General features: G+C 52.3%; 1 protein-coding gene across 6 annotated transcripts in view; it reads right to left on the bottom strand.

The window, feature by feature from the left end:
* The window catches only part of P4HA2 (prolyl 4-hydroxylase subunit alpha 2), a 33068-nt gene extending 11250 nt beyond the window's left edge, over window positions 1–21818 (bottom strand). For 2 of the 6 annotated variants that reach the window (XM_070374013.1, XM_070374009.1), the window contains exons 1-9: window positions 21662–21818; window positions 21025–21171; window positions 12548–12647; window positions 11831–11927; window positions 11386–11537; window positions 8288–8425; window positions 4809–5048; window positions 3372–3565; window positions 2414–2590 (exon numbers count right to left, since the gene is read on the bottom strand). In XM_070374013.1, coding sequence (XP_070230114.1) covers window positions 2414–2590; window positions 3372–3565; window positions 4809–5048; window positions 8288–8425; window positions 11386–11537; window positions 11831–11927; window positions 12548–12629 — 1080 coding nt within the window. In that variant the 5' untranslated portion in view covers window positions 12630–12647; window positions 21025–21171; window positions 21662–21818. The other 4 variants (XM_070374012.1, XM_070374010.1, XM_070374011.1 and 1 more) reach the window with 4 other exon arrangements.
* Window positions 21819–22902: the final 1084 nt, after the last annotated feature.

Below are 22902 nucleotides of genomic sequence, written 5' to 3'. Positions count from 1 at the left end.
AGCCTGAGTGTAACAAGGATCACTGTGGATACATCATAGAGGGGTGATTAAGGAGGGGTCAGAGCAGGAACAAGGAGGCCAGTGAGGATGTCATAGAGAGGTCAGGGCAAGAGGTGGCAGAAGGGATGGAGGGAGTGGATGGACCAGAAGGCTGGCCAAGCTGGACAGGTGCTGCTGCAGCACGTTCAGGTAAGACCCACTGCACCCAGAATGGAGGGCTTCCCCGAGATCCACCCACTGTTCTTTCCTGATGACAACTGCAGCTGTGGCCAGATCCCATCCAAACAAGTGAACTACAGCACTGGCCTGACGCCCACAGGGAGGCTCTGGGCAGCTGTGCTCGGCTCCCAGGGACAGACAGAGCTATTTTGAAAGCAGGCCAGAGACCTGAGGGCAGCTGCCAGGCATTCCCCACAGGCTAAGTTAAGCTCATGGGCCCTACTTCAAAGCCAGGATAGCATCTGTCCCTCACAGGCTCCGGAAAGGAGAGGTCGGCCTGTAATAGCCAACATGTTTGGCCCTTCACGGGGCTTCTATTCAAAGACTAGCTTCCCAGCCACTCTCCTCTTCAGCCACACCCATGTGCACACACGCACCCAACATGAGCACATACACACAGAGCAATGTTTCTGCCTTGGACAGAGGGACAGGGAGGAATCCCTCAGGAGGGTCTGGCACCACAGTGCCTCCCTCACCTGACAGCCAAGAAAGCAGTTTTCTTTCCCGCAGGAATTTGGAGCTGGTCCAGGGAATGGAAGAGAGTGGGGGTCTGTGGTCCCCATTCTCCACACACTCTGGCTAGACCCTCCCTCAGCAATATCAGTGACACTAACAACTGGCTCTGAGCCCTGGAGGTCCTAGTACCTCAAAGCAAGGCTGTTCCAAGATGCAGTCCAGGGCCCAGGATGGGAACCTATCTTAGGCCTCTCCAGGAGTGCTGGCCTCCTGGCCTCGACAGTTCTCTTAGAAGCAGAGCAATAGAGGATCTCCAGCTAACTCCTCGCTCCTGATCACCAGTGACAGGAGAAGGGTGGGGACATGGCAGCAAGCAGTTCTCTTTGAAAGATGTCAGATGGGAGAAAACCTTTTATGAACTAGAAATAGAAGAAGAATTTTGTAACATGATGACATATATACAAAACCAACAGCCAACTTGCACACTTACCAGTGAAACACCAAAGGCATTTCTAGGAAATTCAGGAACAAGACAAAGATTCCTATTATAAAAACGCTCTAGAAGCTCTGGACAATTCAACAAGACAACAGAAACAGAACTATAATGACTAGAAAAGAGAAAACAAAATTTTTCTAATTTGCAGGTGCTAGTACTATATGGCGGAGAAGGCCCTGGCACCCCACTCCAGTACTCTTGCCTGCAAACTCCCATGGACAGAGGAGCCTGGTGGGCTGCAGTCCATGGGATCGCTAAGAGTCAGACACGACTGAGCGACTTCACTTTCACTTTTCACTTTCATGCATTCGAGAAGGAAATGGCAACCCACTCCAGTGTTCTTGCCTGGAGAATCCCAGGGACGGGGGAGCCTAGTGGGCTGCCATCTATGGGGTCGCACAGAGTCGGACACGACTGAAGTGACTTAGCAACAGTAGCAGCAGCAGTACTATATGGACAACCTAAGATAATTAGCTAAAAACCAAAAGAATAAGAAATGAGTTCAACCACTAGCTGTGATCTGCACCGGGTCTAATTCCTTGTGGGTAAAATGAAGATGATGACGGAGCCTGCTGAGCAGACATAGCAGTTAACACATGTTAAGGACTTAGAATAGGGCCTGCCACACTTCAGAACTCAGTACACATTAGCTATTATGATGAAATATATTTTTACAATCAACAGTTTAGCTTATGATGGTACGCTAATTTAATAACATAACCAGTAAAATCATAATGGTGAAAGAAACAAAGTGAAGTTACAATAACAATAATAACAACAACAACAAACAACAAACTGCCTAGGAATAAATTAACAAGAGAAGTGCCAGGCTTATGTGAAGAAAATATTTAAAGGTGTGAATAAACAGAGAGACCCAGTGTGCTGCTAGATGAGAAGACAGCCCTGCAGACACTCACGCTCCTCCAAGTCAATCACTTCTTCGCAGTCCTCATCAGGAGCTCCACGGGACCCAGCCTGGCAGTACCCCATGGCATACTTCCTAAACACTCACCCACACACCAGCCACCAACCTGCCCAGGGTGCCCTTTTTTCCCACCCTTGTCTGTCCACATTGCTTCCCCCCACGGACATGACTCCTCAAGGTCAAATCGAGTCTGCAGTACCTTAGTACCCGACAGTGGACTCATGCAAGCCATCAGCAGAGGCCACCTGGGTGAGCAGCCACACTGCCCCATGGCACCTGGACTAAGCGGCCTGAGAAGGAACGGCGGAGACACCTACTTTGGGTTTCGCAATCTCCTTGATCCTCTCGATTTCCTCGTCAGACATGACGTCGTAGTACCTGACGATGTGCGGGCTGTCCCACTCATCCTCCTCTTTGAAGGGGGCGATGAGCAGCTGCGGCACCCTGTTGCCATGGTGATACCTACAGAAGAGCCTCTTCTGCCTTCGGGGGGTCTGGGGAACACAGAACAACAGGCCCTGAACCGAGTGAGTCCTAACCCTCAGTCCCAGACTAGCTGGCTGCAGACACTGGTCTCAAACATCGTGTCCAGCAGTCGCTCCCTCCCACCTCACCAGACAAGAAAACAAAAGCCCCTCAGTTTGGCTGGCATGAAATGATATGCCACAAATCATGCAGAGGTTCTCCTCTCCCAAGAATTCCTCATTTGACAAGCCCTGTGGCAGGGTGTAATTCCTGACCCTTCTCACAGAGACATGAGTAGGTGAGGAGGGCTGGGGCAGGGGAGACGTCTTTCTAGGCAGAAGAGCCAGCGGGAGCAAGCAGACACCGGCACGGAGAAGGCCAACAGACTGACTCACATCTGAGCCTCTGTGAGGAAGCACCGGGGTCCCAGGGCTGTCCAAGGCCAGTGATACCTCATACCAAGCTCTAGCAACTGTCTTGTCTTTGCTAGAGATCACGACTTCCGCTGGGGCCCGAGGCACATCAAGTCCCACGGGTTTTCTTAGAACAGTGAGTCAAGCAGAAGCTGGTCTCTTGGGATGGGGAGGGGTGCTCAGCAACAACTCAGAGGACTGAAGCTCTGCCTGGGACCTCAGGGAAGACAAGCCTCCTACCCTGTACCTCGGAGAACATCCACATGTCAGCCTCAGCAGATACGACCAAGAACTGAGAAAACCACCTACAGACAGAGTAACATCTTCCTCACATCTGTCTGTCCAGAGCTGAAATCTAGGTCCACTGCCTGGGCCCTGACCCAGCCACGTGTCTCACCAGTTTGACACCCTCCCCACGACAGAGGCTCTCGTAGACATCCCTCTCCGGCAGGTAGTCCACAGGCCTCTCGTATATGCCTTGCTGGGATGCGAGCTCAGCTTCTGTGTGATTCGATAACATTTTTTCTCTTTCTTCTTCCAACAACCGTTCAAAGTAGTGCAGATTCCCTCCAGCTCGTTCATGGCTCGGGTCTACAATAGGAAAGAACATGAAGGAAAAGGAAACCACAAACATCTGTTAGGTCATTTAGAGAAATTATTCTGTAAGCGGTTTTCTCTCCCAGCAGCTCACTTGCACGCAGCATTCTGGCTTCCACAGCACCTAAGCGGGGTTTGCTGGTCATAGAGGAAAACCCAACAGAGGTTCTCTCCACTCTGGTTAGAGATGAGAAAGGAGCAAGAAAGTGGGGGGTGGAGGGGATGCCGCGTCACTGATGCAGATCTCCTCTCAGACTTCCCTGGAAATCCTGAGGACACGGGTCCAGAGAAGCAGTCCAGAGTTCTGCCTCCTCCTCCCAACTTGGCTGTGTGCTCGCTTCATCCGTGCCCTAGAGTCCATCTGCTCCATTACTGATGAGCGCATCACGCCCTGGCCACAGCGAGAAGGCAGGCTGAAACACCAGCAAGAACAGCCACATGACACTCCCACGGCTTCGTCCTATGGACCTCACGACACAAAGGAGTGAGCCAGGCAGGATTACTGAGCCACCCCTCAGATGAGGAAACTGAAGCCCAAAGATGTGAGGAAATTAATGTGAGGTTATTCAGAGGAGGAATCTAGGTGACCCGACTCCCTGTCCAAGGCTCTTACTAACATGACAGAGTCTACAAAGCTCTCTTCCCACATCCGTCTAACATCCACACTAGCTGGCCTCAGATGCGGGACCCGTGAAAAGCAGCAGCAAAAGGAAGTCTTTGCTGGCCACTGAAAACCCAAACTATGATATCTCAAATATTAATAAGAAGAGGAACAAATAGGTTCTTGAGACACAGTGCTTTGATCTCCTTCAGTCTAACATCACAAGACACTTAAATGCCCAAAGCCGTGGCAAGTCCATCAGTTAGACCTCAGGCCTCTAATAACAGGTCAGGTCACTGTCACTGCAGCAACTCTGAAATACAGCTTGCCTCTCGAGCTATTGTGGATGTAATAAAGGCTCCACCCTACAGAGCAGCAGATATACTGCAACCCTGGATTCCCATTTATAAATGAAATAGAAATCTAAGTGCAGGCCTGAGAGTATCCATCAGTGACTGGGCAAGGGTTAAGGCCAGAACAGACATAGGTAAAGAGCAAGCTGGCAGCTAGCCTGGGCCTGAAAGCAGCAAAGGATTGGTCACCGGCTAGGCAACTGGTCAGACTGGCTTGGTCCCTGACAGCAGCCACCCCTGCCACCTCCCATCTGCACCTGACCTTCCCCCAAAGGCTCCTTACCAAGGGAGAGCAGGCGGCGGGTGAGCTCCACGGCACGGTGCAGGTCACCCAACTGGAAGACGGCGTAGCTCAGATAGTCCAGCACCTGGGCCTTGGATGTGGTGGCCTCCTCCCCAGCATCGAGCTGCTTTAGCACCTGTTCCATCCACAACACCGTGTGGTAATAGTCGCCTTCGTTGTAGGCCGAGCGGCCCATCCCAAAGCAGTCATCCACACTCAGCATGGCCTGGTATTTGGTTCCTGCAGCCAGAGAGGCATGTAGTCAGGCTCCAAGGGCCTCTGGGTTAGGGACAGAGATTTCCCCCATTGCAGAAGCCTGGGCCCCTGGGAGGTGGGGGCGTCACCCCAGCAGAGGCCCACTAGGATTTCAGACCACACACCTCCAAGGGCCATGAGTACAGAAAGCACAGCCATGCTGGCCCTGCCTCCGGCTGGGGTGCACAGCCTGTCTCCTATCCTCAGACTCCCCTCTTTCCAAGGGGGAAGGGGCCTTTATTATGGAGGAGCCCAGGATGCCCAAGAAGTAGTGTTCAGGAGAGTATAAAGGTCCTAAGTGCCGCTCAGGAGATGTCTGCAAGGTAGCTGCCCATTTGAGACTGGAAGTTTAGAAAAAATAACTTGAATATAAAAAACAGAACTGAGGTGGCAGGTAAAGCCATGGATGAAGATAAATGCTTCCAGAAATAAGTGTCAGGAAAGAGAGACACGGTAGTTGAGGCCAGGGCCCCAGAGGCCACCTGTACAGAAACGGTGGAGTGAATAACATTGAGAAGCACCTAAGAGGTAGAAGAAACGGAACAGGAGTGGTGCGACAGATGCCAAGGGAGGTCAAGAAATAAAACTGCAATGCCAGCTTTGACCACTAGGCGGTGGGGCCCTTCAAAGTCAAAGCGTTAGTCACTCAGTCCTGTCCCACTCTTTGTAACTCCATGAACTATAGCTGCTAGGCTCCTCTGTTCACAGAATTCTCCAGGCAAGAATATTGGAGTGGGTAGCCATTCCCTTCTCCAGGGGGGTTTCCCAACCCAGGGATTGAACCCAGGTCTCTCACACTGCAGGAAGATTCTTTACCGTCTGAGCCACCAGGGTGGGGCCCTTGGTAAAGGTCGATTCAGCAGGTCCTCTGACCGTAGGTCATCTGCTCTTAGTTCATGCTGGAAGTGACCATGAAGAGGGTTTCAAGTCAAGAAGGAGATGTGGTGTGTAAGCTATGGGGAGATGCAGGGTTTAAGCTGTGACCCTCCTGGAAAGCAAAGGAACTTCCCTACAAAACCATTAATGGCAACCCAAGCATGGCTGACAATGGAGAGTTGCCTCAGAGTGGGCTCTTTCTGCCTGATATCCAAGATGTCCAGAATGAAACCCCTGCTGCCATGGGTTGGCTTCAGGGGCTGCTCACCAGGATGGCTCAAGAACAGACAATGTAGGACAGGATAGGAAAACGGGGGAAATAAACACCAGACAGAGTTAGCAGGAGACCATGGATGGGAGAAGGGAGGCATCCTTGAGTCCTTGTTCACTCTCCAGGAACCTCCACAGATCTCTGGCTCTGTGGGTGCACGAACTCAACACTGATGGAGGCAGCATAACAGGTGAGTGGGCTGGACAGAGCAGGGCCTGTGTGGGCCTACCTATGGCACCCAACAGCTGTGTGACTATGGGCAAGTTACTTAGCCTCTCTGATTCTTAGTCTGTTACCTCTAAAAAGAGATAATGCCATCAATTTTAGAGGACTTGTGCCAAGAATTCAAAAAGACAATGTCACATGAAAATGTCTCCTATGAGTCCTTTGAGTGTAATAAACAGTAGCTATTACCATATGTCTCACAGATATCAAGAATGTCAAGAATGACTCCCAAACACTCACTATCTTTCCCAGAAACCAGTGTGAAAGTCTGCTCTCTGGAGAGTGCTCTCGGGAGAATACCAGTTGAGCTGAATGCTGAAGGGCCATAAAGGTAAACCTGCAGAGTTTGTGGGATGAACAAAGAAGCCAAGCAGTGGTGATGCTTAGTACAACGGGCAAGGAGACCAGGGAGACAGTACCCACACAGGACTGCAAAGACCATATGTTAAGAGGAATTTGGATTTAGCCCTAAAAGTATAGCATTGTAAACAGGCTTCCCTGGAGAAGGTGCTTAGGGAGACACCAGGTAGGAACAGCACCCTGGGGAACAACTCCCATCCACCCCTCACTGCCCCTCCAGGATACACATGGGGCTGTTACCGAATGTGAAGGGTCAATGCCTGGCTGTGGCTCCCTCTTCCCACCAACCATTCTCATAGCTATAGGGTGAACGGATCCTGCAGGTGCCCCAAGCCACCTTCTCTCTCTGGCCTCCTGGCCTTGATCCAAAATCTGATTGAGTGAGGATTAAGGAGACATCCCCAATCTTCCTGTTGGCTCCCTGGGCTTCCCAGTGCCAAGACTCTAGGCTCTGACTAGCCAACAACACAGTTCCTCCCCCTCCCCTACACACCGTGATTCCCTCTGCTGTGCCTCCAAAAGGGTCCCCATGGGTGAGGGAGCCTCCAAGATCTACCAGAGTCTAACTGAATCCCTGGGTTTATTGCCCTTTAATAGCCACCAAACCACTACACGTCTTCTTATAAACATACTGAGGCAGCCAGTTGAATTGAAACAGGGCCTGTAAAAGAAATGAGAGAGAGAGGTGCCAAAAGAGAAACAGCTGAGATCAGTGTCCCAGAATTCAAAGGAGGGGAGAATATCAGGAAGAATCAGGCAATTAATATGCTGAACACTAGTGAAGAGCTAAATAATATTCAGCCTGAAAACTGTCTGCTGGCTTTACCATCCAAGTGTCCCCTGTTGGTCTTGTAGGGGCAGGAGGAGGCCAGACTGTGTGTGTTCAGGAGGACACAGGAACCAAGGAAACAGGAAAAGAGTGTAGATGACTATCCAGCTGCCTAACCAGGAGGGAGAAGAGATCAATCAGCAGCAGAGACTCAAACAGGCCTGGGATCCTGAGGTAGGGGTATGTAAGATGAGCAAGGACAGAGGTTTCCAAGATGAGCTCAGGGGGAAGAGTCCAAAGAGGTGGACAGAGAAGAAACAGGGGCAGAGACTGTAACTGAAGGTACACAGGCCATGGGACAACAAGTTCCAAGATCAGTCCTGGGCAAGAGGACCCTGGAAGGTGGGAACGGAAGTGGGTCTGGATACAGACCTGAGTGGTACTCTGGAGATGCAGGCCAAGGAGGTCCTGAGCGGCAGCCTTGGCCTTCCCTGAGCTGAGAGGGGAGGCCTGGGCTAGAGGGAGGTGGGGGGAGAGGGGCTGAGGGCAGGCAGCTGTCATAGACCAGGGGACTGGCACCAACTGGAAACAAAGAGAGAACCATTGCCAGAGGTGACAATGCCCCTGAGGGTAGAGACCAAGAGTCAGCAGTGGCTCCAGCCCTGTCCAGACACCATAGTAGACACACGGGCTGGACAGCCTTTGTCTGGAGTGGTGAGTTACCTGGAAGTTCCCCTTTGGAAATTGTATCTGGGTCCAGTTTGTATGTGTCCTGAAGTCTCATCAAGGCCTTGGCGGCTCCTGTTTCATCTTCATCGGTGGGGAAGAACTGTCGCTGCACTGACAGGTTTGCAATAAAATCTTCCAAAGGAGAGAATGAGGACAAAAGGTTACCTCCATCCAGGGACAGAATTTCACCTGGAACCAGACGGGCACCCAGAGGAGGGTCTCTGGCTAGTGCACTTCCCTGCCCCTCCTCATGAGGGCTGTTCCCCTTTTCTCCAGGAAGCCCTTCCTAGTGGCTCCAGTTCAGGGAGACCTCTCCTTTCTTACTCCCTCACTGTACCAACTGCCTGTGCTGCTCATCTGAACTGAACAGAACGGCCCCCTCATACCAATTAACATGTGGGAGTCTGAGAGTCTTGGATCCAAAGCACTCAGACAGACCTGGTGGAGACAGAAGGGACAGAGAGGGTAACTGACTGGGACACAGGAAAGGACTAAGGGAGGACTTGCTGACCACTCAGCAGAAAACAAATCACACAGTAAACCTCAATCTAGGATTATTAGGCTGGCCAGGTAATCACAGATTCCTGGCCCACATCTCAGATGGAGGAGCCCAAGGGACAGAAGAGAGCCCAGCTGGCCACTCATTACTGACCACTGGTCCTAATCATCCAGAAAGGTAATGACGACAGTCCTGGAGGTGTATGGCACTCTCCCCTCACCAAGATTAGGGATTAGAGGATCATCTGAGCAGGCCAAGTACTGAGATGGGCCGCCCATGCCCTGTTGTGCATGATTCCCTCACCAGACCACACTGTCCAGCTCTGCTTACTAGGATAATTCCTGCCACTCCAACTCACATTGAGCTCAGGGCATGAGCTCCCTGACTGTGGTGCTCAAGACCACAGCCCGGAGTCTGGGAGAGCCCTAACCACAGAGGCAACCAAGGAAGCTATTCTGTGACTCCAAGATCCGGCTGTAAAGCAAGATATACATCTCCTGCAATCTCAGGACTCCAAGTGGGGGCCAGGCTCTCCCATGCTGATTTAGGGGCTTCAACTGTGCTCTGGAGCTGAGAATTGGAAGGGAAACTCCAAGGCCATCTCTTTTCCAGCCTCTTCTTCCCACAGCACCCACAACCTCAGGCACAAACATCCACTCTAGCCATGCCTGAGGACCCAGGAGCCAAGATGCTGCAACCCTGTCTCCTTCATGGCTGCATGGTCAGGGACACTAAGGGCTTACAATCCAGAGAGAAAAAAATGCTTTCCAGAAAAAGCCACATTGTTAGTGTTATCTCCCTGCCTCCCCACTCCACATTTCAGGGGCAAGAACTCTGAAAGAAAGAGGTAAAAACAACCTACTGCTCTCTGGGGCTGTCCTATCTCCCTCTGGGTAATTATAAGGTTTTCCAAAGGAACCAGATGTTGATGGTGGGGGCTGGGTATAGAGAACAAGACTGGAGAGCAGGAGATCATCTGGGCGGGCTCATTCTCCTGTGGTGCAGGCACAACGGCCAGTTCTGAGCTACAGGCCCAGGCTGGGAGGCAGGGTCTGGGAAAGACAGCCACAGCTTCTGGAGGCAGTGAGCTCACCGGGCACAGCTCCAGCCCGGCTGAGTTCACCAATCCCTCCCTAGAGGCCACTCTGCTCCCAGCCAAGCCAAGCCCAGCCCAGTCTGGCCACATGGGCTAAAACGCCTCGGCTTGAGAGGCAACGAATCTGAAGTTAATCAGCACTTCCAACTCTGGGAGGAGAGGCAGTGAGTCCAGGGGGCTGGGCCCAAGGCTAGAAGGCCCACCTCCAGGCCTGCCCCACCATCTGCTGCTGAGAGGAAAATATTAGAGCACAGAAAGTACTATCATAGTAAAAGCACTAAGCAGAGTTGAAGTTTTAAAAGAAAAGTTCATACTCTGACCTGCAAATCCCACTTATGGGAATTGATCATAAGAAAATAATCAGAGGTGGGCACAAAGATAGGGGTAAGATTGCTGATAACTTGGGAACAATTCCATGTCCACTGATGACCATTTTTACACTACATCAGTGTGACATATTACTGCTGCTGCTGCTGCTAAGTCACTTCAGTCGTGTCCAGCTCTGTGCGACGCCATAGATGGCAGCCCACTAGGCTCCCCTGTCCCAGGGATTCTCCAGGCAAGAACACTGGAGTGGACTGCCATTTCCTTCTCCAGTGCATGAAAGTGAAAAGTGAAAGTGAAGTCGCTCAGTCGTGTCCGACTCTTAGCGACCCCATGGACTGCAGCCTACCAGGCTCCTCCATCCATGGGATTTTCCAGGCAAGAGTACTGGAGTGGGTTGACGTATTACTGAGCCAGACATTAAAATCATGTGGCAGAAGAACATTTAAAAAACATACACAGCAGCTGAAAAATTCAGGAAAATAGTGTAAGCTATGTCACAAATCTGCCAATGGATATGTCTTCCTTCTAAAAGATATGAATGGGAGTGAATTTAGAGGAGGCCCACACCCCCACCACTTAGCACACTTAACCTTTGTTAATTCGTTTGGTCCCTCAAACATTCCCTGGTATCGTTCCATTTTATCCACGTGTTAAAAAGACTAGAATTTCAATAGTGATTATAATCAGACAATTGGATTAAAAACTGTATAATTTTCTTATATGATTGTTTTTGTATTCCAACTTATCTAGAAAAATGTATTACTAAAGCATAATTAGAAAAAAGTCACTACCCCCCACCCCAAAACGGACACCAAAACACTAGAAAAAGGCAAGAACTGATTTTTTTTTTGCCATGCTGTGTGACATGCAGGATCTTAGCTCCGTGACCAGGGATCAAACCCATGCCCCCCTGCAGCAGAAGCACAGAATCCTAACCACCGGACCACCAGGGAATTTCCAAGAACTGATTATTATTAATATCACAGTTGAAAGCAAGGACAGCCAACTGCCAGGTCCCCACAGAGTTAAGAGCCACGGGACTGGCAGCTGCTGTTCACACACTGCACGTGTTCACCAACATTCCGAACCAGGACTGGCTCAGACCCACATGCCGCAGGCCAAGCCCAGGGACACACCAGCTCATGCAACCACCTGCTCACAGTCCCTCACCTGCGGCCGAGTTCTGCAGGACAAGGTCCTCCAGCGCAGGCCAGTCCGTGTTTAGCCGCTTCACCAGTTTATAGGCATTCACAGGGTGGGCCAGGTAGCCCTCAGGGTCAGCAGCCGACTTGCTGGTCAGGGCTTCCATTTTGTCAGCCCAGCTGTAGAACCACAGAAAAAGGTAGACTAAGACACCCATTCATGTGGATCTTGACCTATGGTAATTTCCCTGGTGAGATTCAGGGGATCTCTATCCAGAAAGGAAAAAGCAGTGATCCTCAGCCCACATATTTAGCTACTCTGGGGGACTGGCATGAAGTACACTCCAGGCCAGGCCCATACTTCCCCCTCAAGGGCTTCCCCTTATGGGCACCCTGGCTGGGTTCCTGGTGGGGGCTCCTGCCACCCGCCACCCTGGCTCAGGGTGGCTGTAGGAACTTAGGACATCAGACACCTCTTAATCTTGGAGAGCTTGGCTTCCTCCACCAGGATGTACTCCTTCAGGGACTGCACCAGGTCCTTCTCTGCATAAATCAGGTCTGTCATGTGTCCTGCGAGGGAAAGATAAAAGGGCCAGTAAGAAGTGGATGAGGGACATCCAGCTCCCAACCTTGAGGCAAAACACATCAGCACAGAGGCGAGCTGAGCCAGGCACATGTCAGCTCTCTTGGGGTCATGGGGACCTAGGGTTAAAGGAAGCCTGGGCACTCATATGGTCCTGGTCCCCAGCTTTAGGAAGAGAGAGGCAGAGGCTCCAGGCGGATGGTAAGTGCACGGAGGACACCTTAAGGAAGAAACCCCGCATCTCACTCTCCCACTGTCACCCAGCTGGGTCATGCTCCTGGGACAAGGATGTCCTGAGGGCTTCTCTGCTCAGGACCATTCTCTAGTCCAGGAGAAAGTTGGACAGAAACGCCAGGCAGCCCAGGAGCAGCCTGCACTTTCCAGGGTGGAGGCCCAGCTGAGACAGCCACCTACCAGGAAGGACATCCAGGTCATCAGGGGTCAGAGGCGGAAACAGCAGCTCTGCAAGCCTGACTCTCCCCAGATCTGGTCAAAACCAGTGGACGAGGCCACCCCACCCTGAAGGAGAACAGGCCTCAGGCAGTGCCATCCCCTGGCACTTGAGCCAAGGACTGCCCAGGCAGACGACAGTCCTGTTAGCACATACCAATAGAAGTGAAGAATTCAGCCTGCACGCAGCTCAGGACACCAAACCAGGCCACCAGCAACGTGGACTCCCAGGGTTTCATGGTCACAGAGGGCAGTGTCTGCAAGGCATTCAGTGACAGTCATTAGATCAACAATGGCAAAAAAGCAACTTAGGAGAGGACACATCACATGTGCACATATACATAGACATTCAAACATGCCAAACTCTGACCCAGCACACAGAAGTGAAGGAAGATATTCGGGATCACCAGTGGAAAGACACCAGGGTGTACAACCAGGGATGTGCACTTAATTCTGTCCCCTGCTCTGGGAGGCTGAGTGCCCATGGGAGAGACTCTACCCTCTCAACTTCCGATAACCACTGTCAACATGCGAAGGCTAAATGGGGAGGAGGGCCAGTCACGCCTGGTTCTAAGGGTCTGTCAGTTCAAGATTCTGACCCAGACTTCTTCTGTTTGTCTTTCCTTCTAACACAAGTGCCAGGACAGTGCCCGGTGCTGAGGACCCAGATGCAACACACCGCCCATAGGCAGAAAGAGAACAGGACACAATATGCCCCAGGGGGTCCACACCCAAAACAAGGTGTGCAGCAGATGGTCAGCCAGAAGAGAAATCAAACTGCTCCCTGTTGGTCTGCACCTGGCCATCGTGAGAGCAGGCTGGGCAGACGCTGCTCTTCCTGTAGCGAGGCTGCTCGGCAGACACTGTCCTCATGGAGAATCACCATTTGCAAATATTTACCATGCCAGGCACTGAGCTAGGCGCTTGGGATACAAAAATGAATCAGCCACACAGGGCCAAAACCTTAGACTGGGCTGGGCTGCTGACATAAGTAAGAGGCTGTCTTCCCATCAGCCTAGAAATAGCCAGACGCAGCTCCGAAGGCAGAAGGCACACCATGGGGCGAGCGCACTGGCAGTGGGCCCAGGTACACAACGTGAGCTTCAGACATCATCTCCCAGCCTGGCCACGCGGCCCGGAGCACGCAGGAGGAACATCCACCTGAACGCCAGTTCTGCCAGTCCCTCCTCTTCCTGCTCTACTTCAGCCAAGCCCCACTGGAAATTTACTGAGAGAAAACAAGGAAAATAAAGGACATACAAAGGCCTTCCCTCCAAACTTCAAGCCTTATCTGACAGAATTCTAAGGCTGAGCCGACTAATGCCAGCTCATCAGTTTTTTGCCTGCAATGGCTGATTGGACGCACAGTCAAACCCATCATTCCCCACTTCACCCTTCCAGGAGAAATTCCAATCCACTGTAGCTCACGGTTAGGCTCAGAGAAGCCCAACCACAACCCTCAACCCAAGACGGGTTCCTGTGTGAGGAAGATGGGGGCTTCCCTGGTGGCTCAGCTTGTAAAGAATCCGCCTGCAATGCAGGAGACCTGGGTTCTATCCCTGGGTTGGGAAGGTCCCCTTGAGAAGGGAAAGGCTATCCCTTCCAGTATTCTGGCCTGGAGAATTCCATGGACTTTATAGTCCATGGGGACGCAAAGAGCCGGACACGACTGAGCAACTTTCACATGCGGAAGGGGAGAGAATAAGCGAGTGCCCGCCTTTACCCCCTGCCAAATGTATGCAGAGCTGACATCATGCCCATCAGTGCCCTAGGTGTTAGGGGCCCAGAGATACACAGGACAAGACTATTCCACCCAGAACCTGCTGCAGGGTACGGAGGATGAACTAAGAGGTCCACTGTAAAGTTAGGGCAGTAGAGGAAAGCAAGTCCCTGAGAAGAGGTGACAGGGCCCAGGCCAGCCCCAAGGGAGAGCCCAGATCCTCCTTTTTCTAGTCACAGATCTGCTCCCAGACCTCAGCACCCTGCATCCACCCCCAGGATTATAGAAGGCCTTTCTTCTTGCTTACATAAGACCCTTTCTCAGGGAATGGGGTCTGCTCCTTGTACTTCAAGAGGCTTCATCAGCTTAAGGGAGCACCTTCTGTACACATGTAGAGAGGGAACAGTAAAAACCCAGAGCCAGGAGGCTGCGTCTGCAGACAATTCAGCCAACTGCCTGTCAGGCTGGTGATGGGAGAATAGTGCCCAGGCAGGAGGCCAGACTACACACGGCTGGAAGTTGGGGGGCAAGGGTCACCGTTTGTCCTCTGCTCCATCACCAGTTGCAGTGGCATGCCTCCTCAGAGATCAGATAACAAACTTAGGGAAGGGAGAAACCTCACTTTTTCTTTCAAATTGGTGATATTGGCCATGGTTCATGCTTTATAGCACTCAGGAAAAAACAGCCAGGTTCCTTCATTACATGAATACCAGCTGTCATTTCTCTGGAATGTGCTATCTGGCTTAGACTGAGACTATCCATGAATCCCAATCTGGAGGCAGAGCCCAAAGAATCACAGATCGGTTTCTGGGTGACCAAGGGCTTACAAAGTCCTCTTCTGATGGAGAAGGGGGCTGACGACCCTGCTGGCCCAGACAGCTAGGCACTCCCATGCAGCCCCCAGACCACTCAACCTAAACTGCCACCCCATCCCATTTCTCCTGAACACTAATTTGTATTAGGTGTACAAAAGGTCATCTAATCAGGGTCAGGGTGGGAGGCGGCAGCCTCCAAGAAGGACTGCAGGTCCCAGTGTGGGAAAAACCAACCAGCTGCATATCCCCCCTCCCATCACATACCTATAGCAGAGCTTGCTGACGACAAAGTGGGGCCTGTATGCCTGCCAGTGCTGCCAGAAGCTCTCCAGGAACCAACCCTCAGAAATCCACGCTGAATAGGCCTAGAAATGGGCAACACTGAGCCCCCTTTCATGAAAATAAAGTAGCACCAAGCCTGAACAGAAAACCCATACTGAGTTTTATGTAAGCTGCATCCTGAGTTTTGAACAAATTCTGGTCCGTATCTGGCACCCAGCGAAAAGGAAAACCTCACGACAGATTTGTTCGTGCCAGGAAATTGTAACATCAGAAGATGTTACATTTCTTCCATACAATGAATGGTTATGGATTGTGTAGGAATGGATACTGTATGCTTTTTAACGCCAAGAGAGACCAACGCATCTTGTTAAGTGAGAAAAATAGGCTCCCAAACAATATATACGCTATGCTTTCATTTTTATAAGGAATAAATTTTATATATGGAAATTTACATACCTGCATATATATGTAAGCAGAGAGTCATAAATCTAGTTGTTATCTTGGTTAAATAATTCTATTTTTCTCTTTATGTTTATTTGTATTTCCTAATCTTTCCACAAGAAGTTCTATAGGAAATTTGAAATATACTTTATATAATATCTAAAATGAGAAGAAAATAAAGCAAGCCCTCTCCAATGGAATCCAAAGAGACAGAGCAGCCTGAGTTGGGACCCCCACAGGGAGGTCCTTCAAAGCTTGCCAACACCCCAGTGACAATAATTCACCCACCAGGCAACCGGCACTATTTCTAAGCACAGGGCGGTTCCAAGACATACAATCACAGGCCCCAGCAAGCCGGCTCTTTGGAGAGGATGTTCACAACGGGGCCAAACAGCCATGAAAAGATGTTTCCAACTGCAAACCAGCAGCGTCCTTAGCTTCTCCCCTTACCTCATCAGGCAGGAACCTATGCCAAGCTCCCAGCTGCAACCCAAATGCAACAGCTTGAGTTTTAACAATGTATTTAACAGCCTAGAGACAGAACATGGGTTTACCAAGAACAAACAGGTCTCGTTTGGCTCCAAACAAGAGGATGCCTGCCTTCTGCTAAGGGGCAAGATCTGCCTGAACAGGGCTCCCTCCAGTGGCCTCGCCTCCTGGTAGTGAGGCCAACTCTGCACGGCACAGCGAAGAGGACCTGCGTGCTCAACCGAGCAAGAGTTGACAGAGGCTCCAGAGGCCCTACCACCTATGCACATGGACGGCCACTGAGGCCCATAAGCTGCTCTCCCTGGCACCCCAGGGGAGGGATTAGAGGTGCCCGACTCTCCTCACCTGATGTCATGCTTCAACTATCACCCTGATCTGAGCCACCCCTAAGTCGTCCTTACAGCCATACTGGCCCCTGCCTGCAGTGGTCTCCCATCTTTATGGCCTCCCTCCCACCTCTGCTCTACAAAGTAGCCAGCACAGCTTACTGTATCCCCCCGTTTGGTCTCTCTCTCCCTAAGAACCCTCCAAAGGCTCTCCACTATTCTCAGAATAAAGTCCAAATTCCTTAGCACTTTTTGACTCTGCATGACCTGGCCCTACTGCCCTCTCCAGCCCCATCTCATGACTCCAGATTTCATAACTTCAACAACCACATCACATGAAAAACAATCTCCTTCACTGAGAACCTACAGAAGCCTAGATGTTCCTGCATATCTCTCCTTATGCAGCTGTCCCTGAGGATCCACAAGGGATTGGTTCCAGGAGACCCCACAGACACCAGCATCCACGGATGTTCAAGTCCCTTATACACTAGGCATTGTACAGTCGGCATCGATGGGTGTCACATCTGCAGACAGGGAGGGATGACCGTAGTCTCTCTATCCAGCACCTGGACATGCTGACTTGTACTACCCACGTGGGTACCCTCAAAATCACAAGGCTCCTGCTTCAGTAACTAGACAACAAAGTAGCAGACAAGGCTGTACAAATCAACATGCAAAAGCCAGCTGGGTTTTCGATCAGAGTCTTGGCAAAGACTCGGCAGTCTAGGCAAGACTAACTTATGAGGAACTACGGGAAAGAAGAAGACCCCCACACTGCTATACTGGATGCATCTACAGGACCACCTTGTACTCTCTTGGCCTCACCTGCCTCCTGGGCCACTTGCTCTACCTCAGACCCAGTGAAGGACACCGCGCAGGCTCCAAATCTCAGACACTTCCTGCAACTTCTAAACTCCAGTGAAGTGCCTTGCTGGCCTCTCTGGGGACTGCTAGAGGGCCTGGGAGTGCAAATGAGGACTGAGCAGGGTTGCAGGGGGTGGGCGGAAATAACTCCTCCTTGGGCAACTGTGACCAATGAAAAACAGAAACAAGAGGACATTGGCAGATAAATCCCCTCTCCAGGCCTCCACTGAGAAGCAGCAGAGCTCACCCAGAGATGCCCTGCACAGCTGAACAACTAGAGCACCTCTGTGCAGACTGGCCAGCTTGCTACAGCACCACCTTGGATATGCTCCCCTTCCTTCTCAGCTGCACTTTTCTTTTCCCTTACACTTGCTACTCTGCAACTGTACCTTCTAACAGAGCATCAAGCACTTAAGATCTGTTTTCTGGGAACTAGGCTAAGCTAACCACTATTCATGTTTCCAAAAATCTTTCACTTCTACCATCTAATCCTCACCAACACCTTGTAAACTAGACAGATTTTCATCCCCATTTCAGATAGAGATATGTAAAATACATAACTGAAGCTGCTCAACTCACATGCTACAGCAAATCAATGGCAGAGCTCAGACTCAAAGCCAAAACATATATTCCACTATTTATTGCCGCCTTCAATCCTACTCAGTAACATCTGTTGCCATATAGCATCCTAAGGACTTCCCAAAAGGAGGAGCCACACTTTGGCCTAGCAGAACAGGCTTGCCCAAGTCAAAGACTTTATTGTGATTCACAAAGCAGCCTTATGATACCCATGGCTGGATCCCAGCAGAAGGCAGACAGCAACATGGGCTCAGAAAGACAATAAGCATGGCACCTCCAGTTCAAGTGAGCAGTCACTCCTGCCGTCTGGGAGGAGCACTCACAGCACTCACAGGTGACCAAGAGGCCCAGCTCAGGACAAGACAACACAGTCGAGCAGGCAGACACACCAACCCTGGAGTCAGAGAGTCCCAGAGTTAAAGCTCAGCTCCACAATCACTTCAGGGTTTCAGAACCTTAGACAAGTTACAGTCGAAGGAGTTATAGTTCCAAGTTACAGTCTTGGAGCCTCAGTTTTCCCATCTATTTAACAGTGATAACATCTCATAGGGCTGTTCTGAAGACTGAATGTGATGACATGTCAGCGGGCAGCCTAGCACCAGGCACAACTTCCACCAGTCATCAGCACCAAGGGTACTAGAGGGATGGCAACAGACCTGAAGCAGCTGACCCCTGGAGGGAAAGCAGGTCCAGTCTATGAGACAGTGAAGATGAGAACGAAACAGAAATCGGAGAACCTCCACGTCCCAAGAGCATCAAAAGAGATTAAGGAGAGGGTGGAGTCAGGCCTAAAGCAGCACACCACTGGCCAATCACTGGCTCTCTCACCAAGGAAGGAAAGTTCTCTGGGAAAAAACAGGTGACCGGATCTACACTCTGGAATCTCACCTATTCCTATGTCTCTGGCCTGCACACTCTGAGTTCCTACAAATACCAGGTCTCAGGATCTTGGCCACACCCTGGGCCCTCAAGAGTGCCAGGTACAGAGCAGGGTATATTCTAGCAAACACTTCCTGAAACATCCAGAGCAGATGTTGGTCTGTGATCAGAGTCACATCCAGTGAGCTGGAGAATTTGCTGCTGCTGCTGCTGCTGCTAAGTCGCTTCAGTCGTGTCTGACTCTGTGCGACCTCATAGACGGCAGCCCACCAGGCTCCCCCATCCCTGGGATTCTCCAGGCAAGAATACTGGAGTGGGTTGCCATTTCCTTCTCCAATCCATGAAAGTGAAAAGTGAAAGTGAAGAATTCACTACCCAAACATTTATAACCCTCTGCCCTGCAATGACACCACTTAAAACACTTTCTCCTAGATCTCCAAGAAGTCTAATCCAGACTTTTCAGCCCCCTCTGCTCCTTCTGAGAATAAAAACGATATCCCTCATTCCACATCCGCAGCTCAAACCCAGCGACCACAGGGGCCACCAGCCCTCTCTGCTCAAGAACAGACTCATGTCCCACCCTAGCACTTCAAAAGTCCAAAAAAATTGCTAGATTTTTCGAAGTTTAACTCTCACTTCAGCACCCTGTCTGGGCTTGCACGTGCCTGCATCACAGCATTTCCTGCCAACCTCCATCTGCATAAAATTAAACTTTAGACAGATCCCAGGAGCCAGGGACACACCCAACAGCCCAACGCACACCATGGCCAGCGTGGCCACACACTGGCCAAGGTCTTAACATCCAGTCTCAGGCCCTCCCAAGGATGTGGGAGGGCAGAGTCAAAAAGGGAGGTTCTCTCAAGAAATGAGCAGACCCTAGATTTGCTACCCTACTCATTCCTCAGGGCTGTACCCATGCAGTCGCTCCTCATGAACGCTCACACTCTTAGCTCCTCCTTGGCATGTGACCAGCTGCCAGCACGAAGCAGCAATCTCAGAGAAATTATGAGTTACCCATGGGCAAGGACTATACCACCATCATTGTCTCCTCCCCCTCCTCCCTCATTCCAGCCCCAGGCACACTGTAAGCAAAAGTACACAGGAGATACTCCAGGAATGAACAGAGATCGGCCAGGCTAAAGCAGTGACAAAGTAGGCACTCTCTGGGGTACACCATTTCAGAGCATTAGACAGGATAGAAGGGCCTATCACAAGCCACAGATAATGCTCAGTTGCCACCATGTCTGCCTGCAGATCTCTCAGAGAACTAGGGTGGCCCAGTATGACAGCATCTCTGGGATGAGGCCCCCAGCCAACTCACCCCATCTTTGCTACGTGGCTTCCTTGGCTGGGCCACACAGTGGACAGAGTTGGCCGTCTACAAATGAGGCTCAAGAATAAAATGATACAAAGCCCAAATATCCTATGAGTAGGGAGAAGTGAACAGAGAGGCTGGACCTGGAAGCCCAGAACAAAGTGAGAAACTGCATCCTGGAAGCTTCAGAGACTCTCTGAGCACAAGCCAAAGGAAACCACGGTTCATTTAACAGAGAATTAAATCATGGAATCTGCTATCCCAGATGTGACATGGGCAGCAGCTTTCAAAACTGTTCTCTAAATTCTTAGGGGGACAGTGGATCTCTGCAGAATCAGGAACATCTGAGAATGCCCTAAGCTGCAAAAGCAATGTTCCCCAACTCTTGATCTCAGGGCCAGGATCTCCTCCAAAAGGGCTGAGGTTGTTGAGCTTCAGGTTGTTTACATCAAGCAGCACAAGCCTCAGGTATCACTCTACAGCAGAAGACACCAGCCTCAGCCTTGGGAGGGACTTTGATATTCTTCTCCATCTGAAAGGTGTCAATTCGAAAACAGAGACCAGGGGCCTCTGCCCTGGAAAAGGAAACTCCGCATCCACATTCATGCTGCAAGGGTTCACTGAGCACCCTCCACATACAGGACACAATACCAGGCACTGTCTTCTCATTTGAGCTCTCTGGACAGGGTCTGTAGGCAGCTATCCACTAAAGCGTCCCTCCCCCCATTTCCTTGCTTCCTCTAGAGTGCCCAGGTCAGCTTCCATTCACACAGGCTATTCCTCTGTCTGGGTTACCCTTTACTCAACCTTCATCTGACCACTCCAGCTCATGGGTCACCTCCTCCAGGAAGTCCTCTGGCCTGAAGCATCCTGTCCTCTACCAAGTACCCACAGTCCAGTGCTCCCTCTGAGCACAGCACTCACCACACTGACCGGGGCCTGGCCTTTCCTGGTCTCCAGTCCACGTGCCCCACTAGGCCAGCAACTCCTTGCAGTTTCTGATTAACACTGAAGGGTTCGTTTCTTGAATTAGTTAACTAGTTACAAGTCTCCGCGGCTGCTGAGGCAAAACTGGAGAGAAAAAAAAAAAAAAAACTTTATCATCCAATAGCCTGTCTTAATGGGAACCAAACAGGCCAAGGCTACAGACTCCCAAGCATCTGGATGGAGGAAGGTGGACCTAACACCAAGCGGCCCCTAGAGGCCTGCCCGGCGCCCCTGCCTCCTCCAAGCTCCGGGTGCCCTGGGGCCGGGCCGCCCCTTCCCGGGAGCCTGACCCTCGGGGCGGCCACTCTCCCCACCCGGTCCGACCGCCCCGAAGGGACCGGCAGGAAAGGCGCCGCTGACCTCACCGCCCTTATCTCGGGGAGGGGACTCGGCGGCGGGACAGGAACCCATGCGGGTGCAGAAACAGGGCGGACGGCGCGGGGCTGCGGCCCGGACGGCGCGACCCCCGGCCCCCAGCTGCCGGCCCCGCGCGGGCAGAAGGTTCGGCCCGGTGACCCCGGCCGGTACCCGAGCCCCGCGGCGGACCGGGCTGCCAGGCAGGCGGGACGCTCACCCGGACACGCGCCGCTCCCGGCGTTTCCAGAACCTCCCGCGGCGGCGCCGGGCCCACTCGGCACCTCCTCCTGGGCGGCTCCACCTCCCGCCGCTGCCGGCTCCGCCCGCTTGAGCCGCCGCCACGTCCCCACCTCCCTCTCCCCCCGGGTTCCCTACCTCCCGCCCACCCCCAACCCCGCTCCCACCAGCACCCCCCGCGCGTCCCAGGCCCCCGGTTCCGCGCCCCGACAGCCTCAGCCGGGGGCGCCACCGCCGGCGATCCCCGGGAAGACCCGGGCCGCCCGGCCGCGCGGGAGCCGGGAGCGGGGAGCCGGGAGCGGGCCCGGGACGCGGCGGGGGCCGGCCGCCCGCGCCCTTCATGCGGCCGGCCGCTCGCCGCACGTACGCGGCGCCCGCCTCCCCTCGGCGCTCCCTTGTGGGACTCTGCCCGCCCTCCTCCCCCGCCCCCTGGGCAGCTAGAGAGGCGCGCACGACCGGAGATTAGTGCGGTGGGGGGAGCATCCCTGGATGCTGGCCGACTCCCCTGGCCCTAGCTCAGGTGGTCCTGCTGGATATACCGCTCCTACCCTCGCCTCCCCATCATCATCACCATCAGGTGATGGGGTCTGGGGTCACCCGGCCCTGGAGCTGGATTATCAGGGGTTATCAGGGAAGGGGACAGTGGAGAAGGACCTGAAAAAGATCTGGGATCCACCCCCAGGACCAGGTTCCCAAAGGGATTCAGGCTGTCCCCAGCTCCTGGATCCGGCACTCCTGGTGATGAAATGTGTGGCTGAATAGGTTGATGAGAAGGGAGACCATCGAAGACTGGTCAAAGCGGGGGATGGGCAGGGGGGCACATTGGAGTCAACCTTTGTTTTTCCCGAGCCCTTATATACAATACGGGCCAAAAATAGTGGACGCCACTTTCAGCCAGTCCAGTCTGGGAGGGAGTGAAGGCAGGGATGCTGCAAATCTCGGCCTGAGCTAGCGGAGGCCCTGGCCACAGAGCAGGTTCCCACGCCTGTTCTGTGAACCTTTCTGCTCATGAATGAGGGGAAACACTGTCTGAGAATCTCATCAGGGAGCTAGCCCGGAGTGGGAGGTGCCCAGCCTCCGCCCAGACAAGTGTGGGGATATTCCCTGTGGCACACCATCCAGGCTGGCAGCCCAGACCTGGGGAAGGCCTGAGCACACACAGAAATACACACAACACATAAAACACGGAGTGAACCACTGTTCTGGCCTTCCTCAGCCACC

This window comes from Bos mutus, chromosome 7, assembly GCF_027580195.1.
Source record: "Bos mutus isolate GX-2022 chromosome 7, NWIPB_WYAK_1.1, whole genome shotgun sequence".
Taxonomy (NCBI): domain Eukaryota; kingdom Metazoa; phylum Chordata; class Mammalia; order Artiodactyla; family Bovidae; genus Bos; species Bos mutus.
The sequence above is the reverse complement of the archived record's forward strand: the minus strand, read 5'-3'. Positions and strand labels throughout refer to the sequence as shown.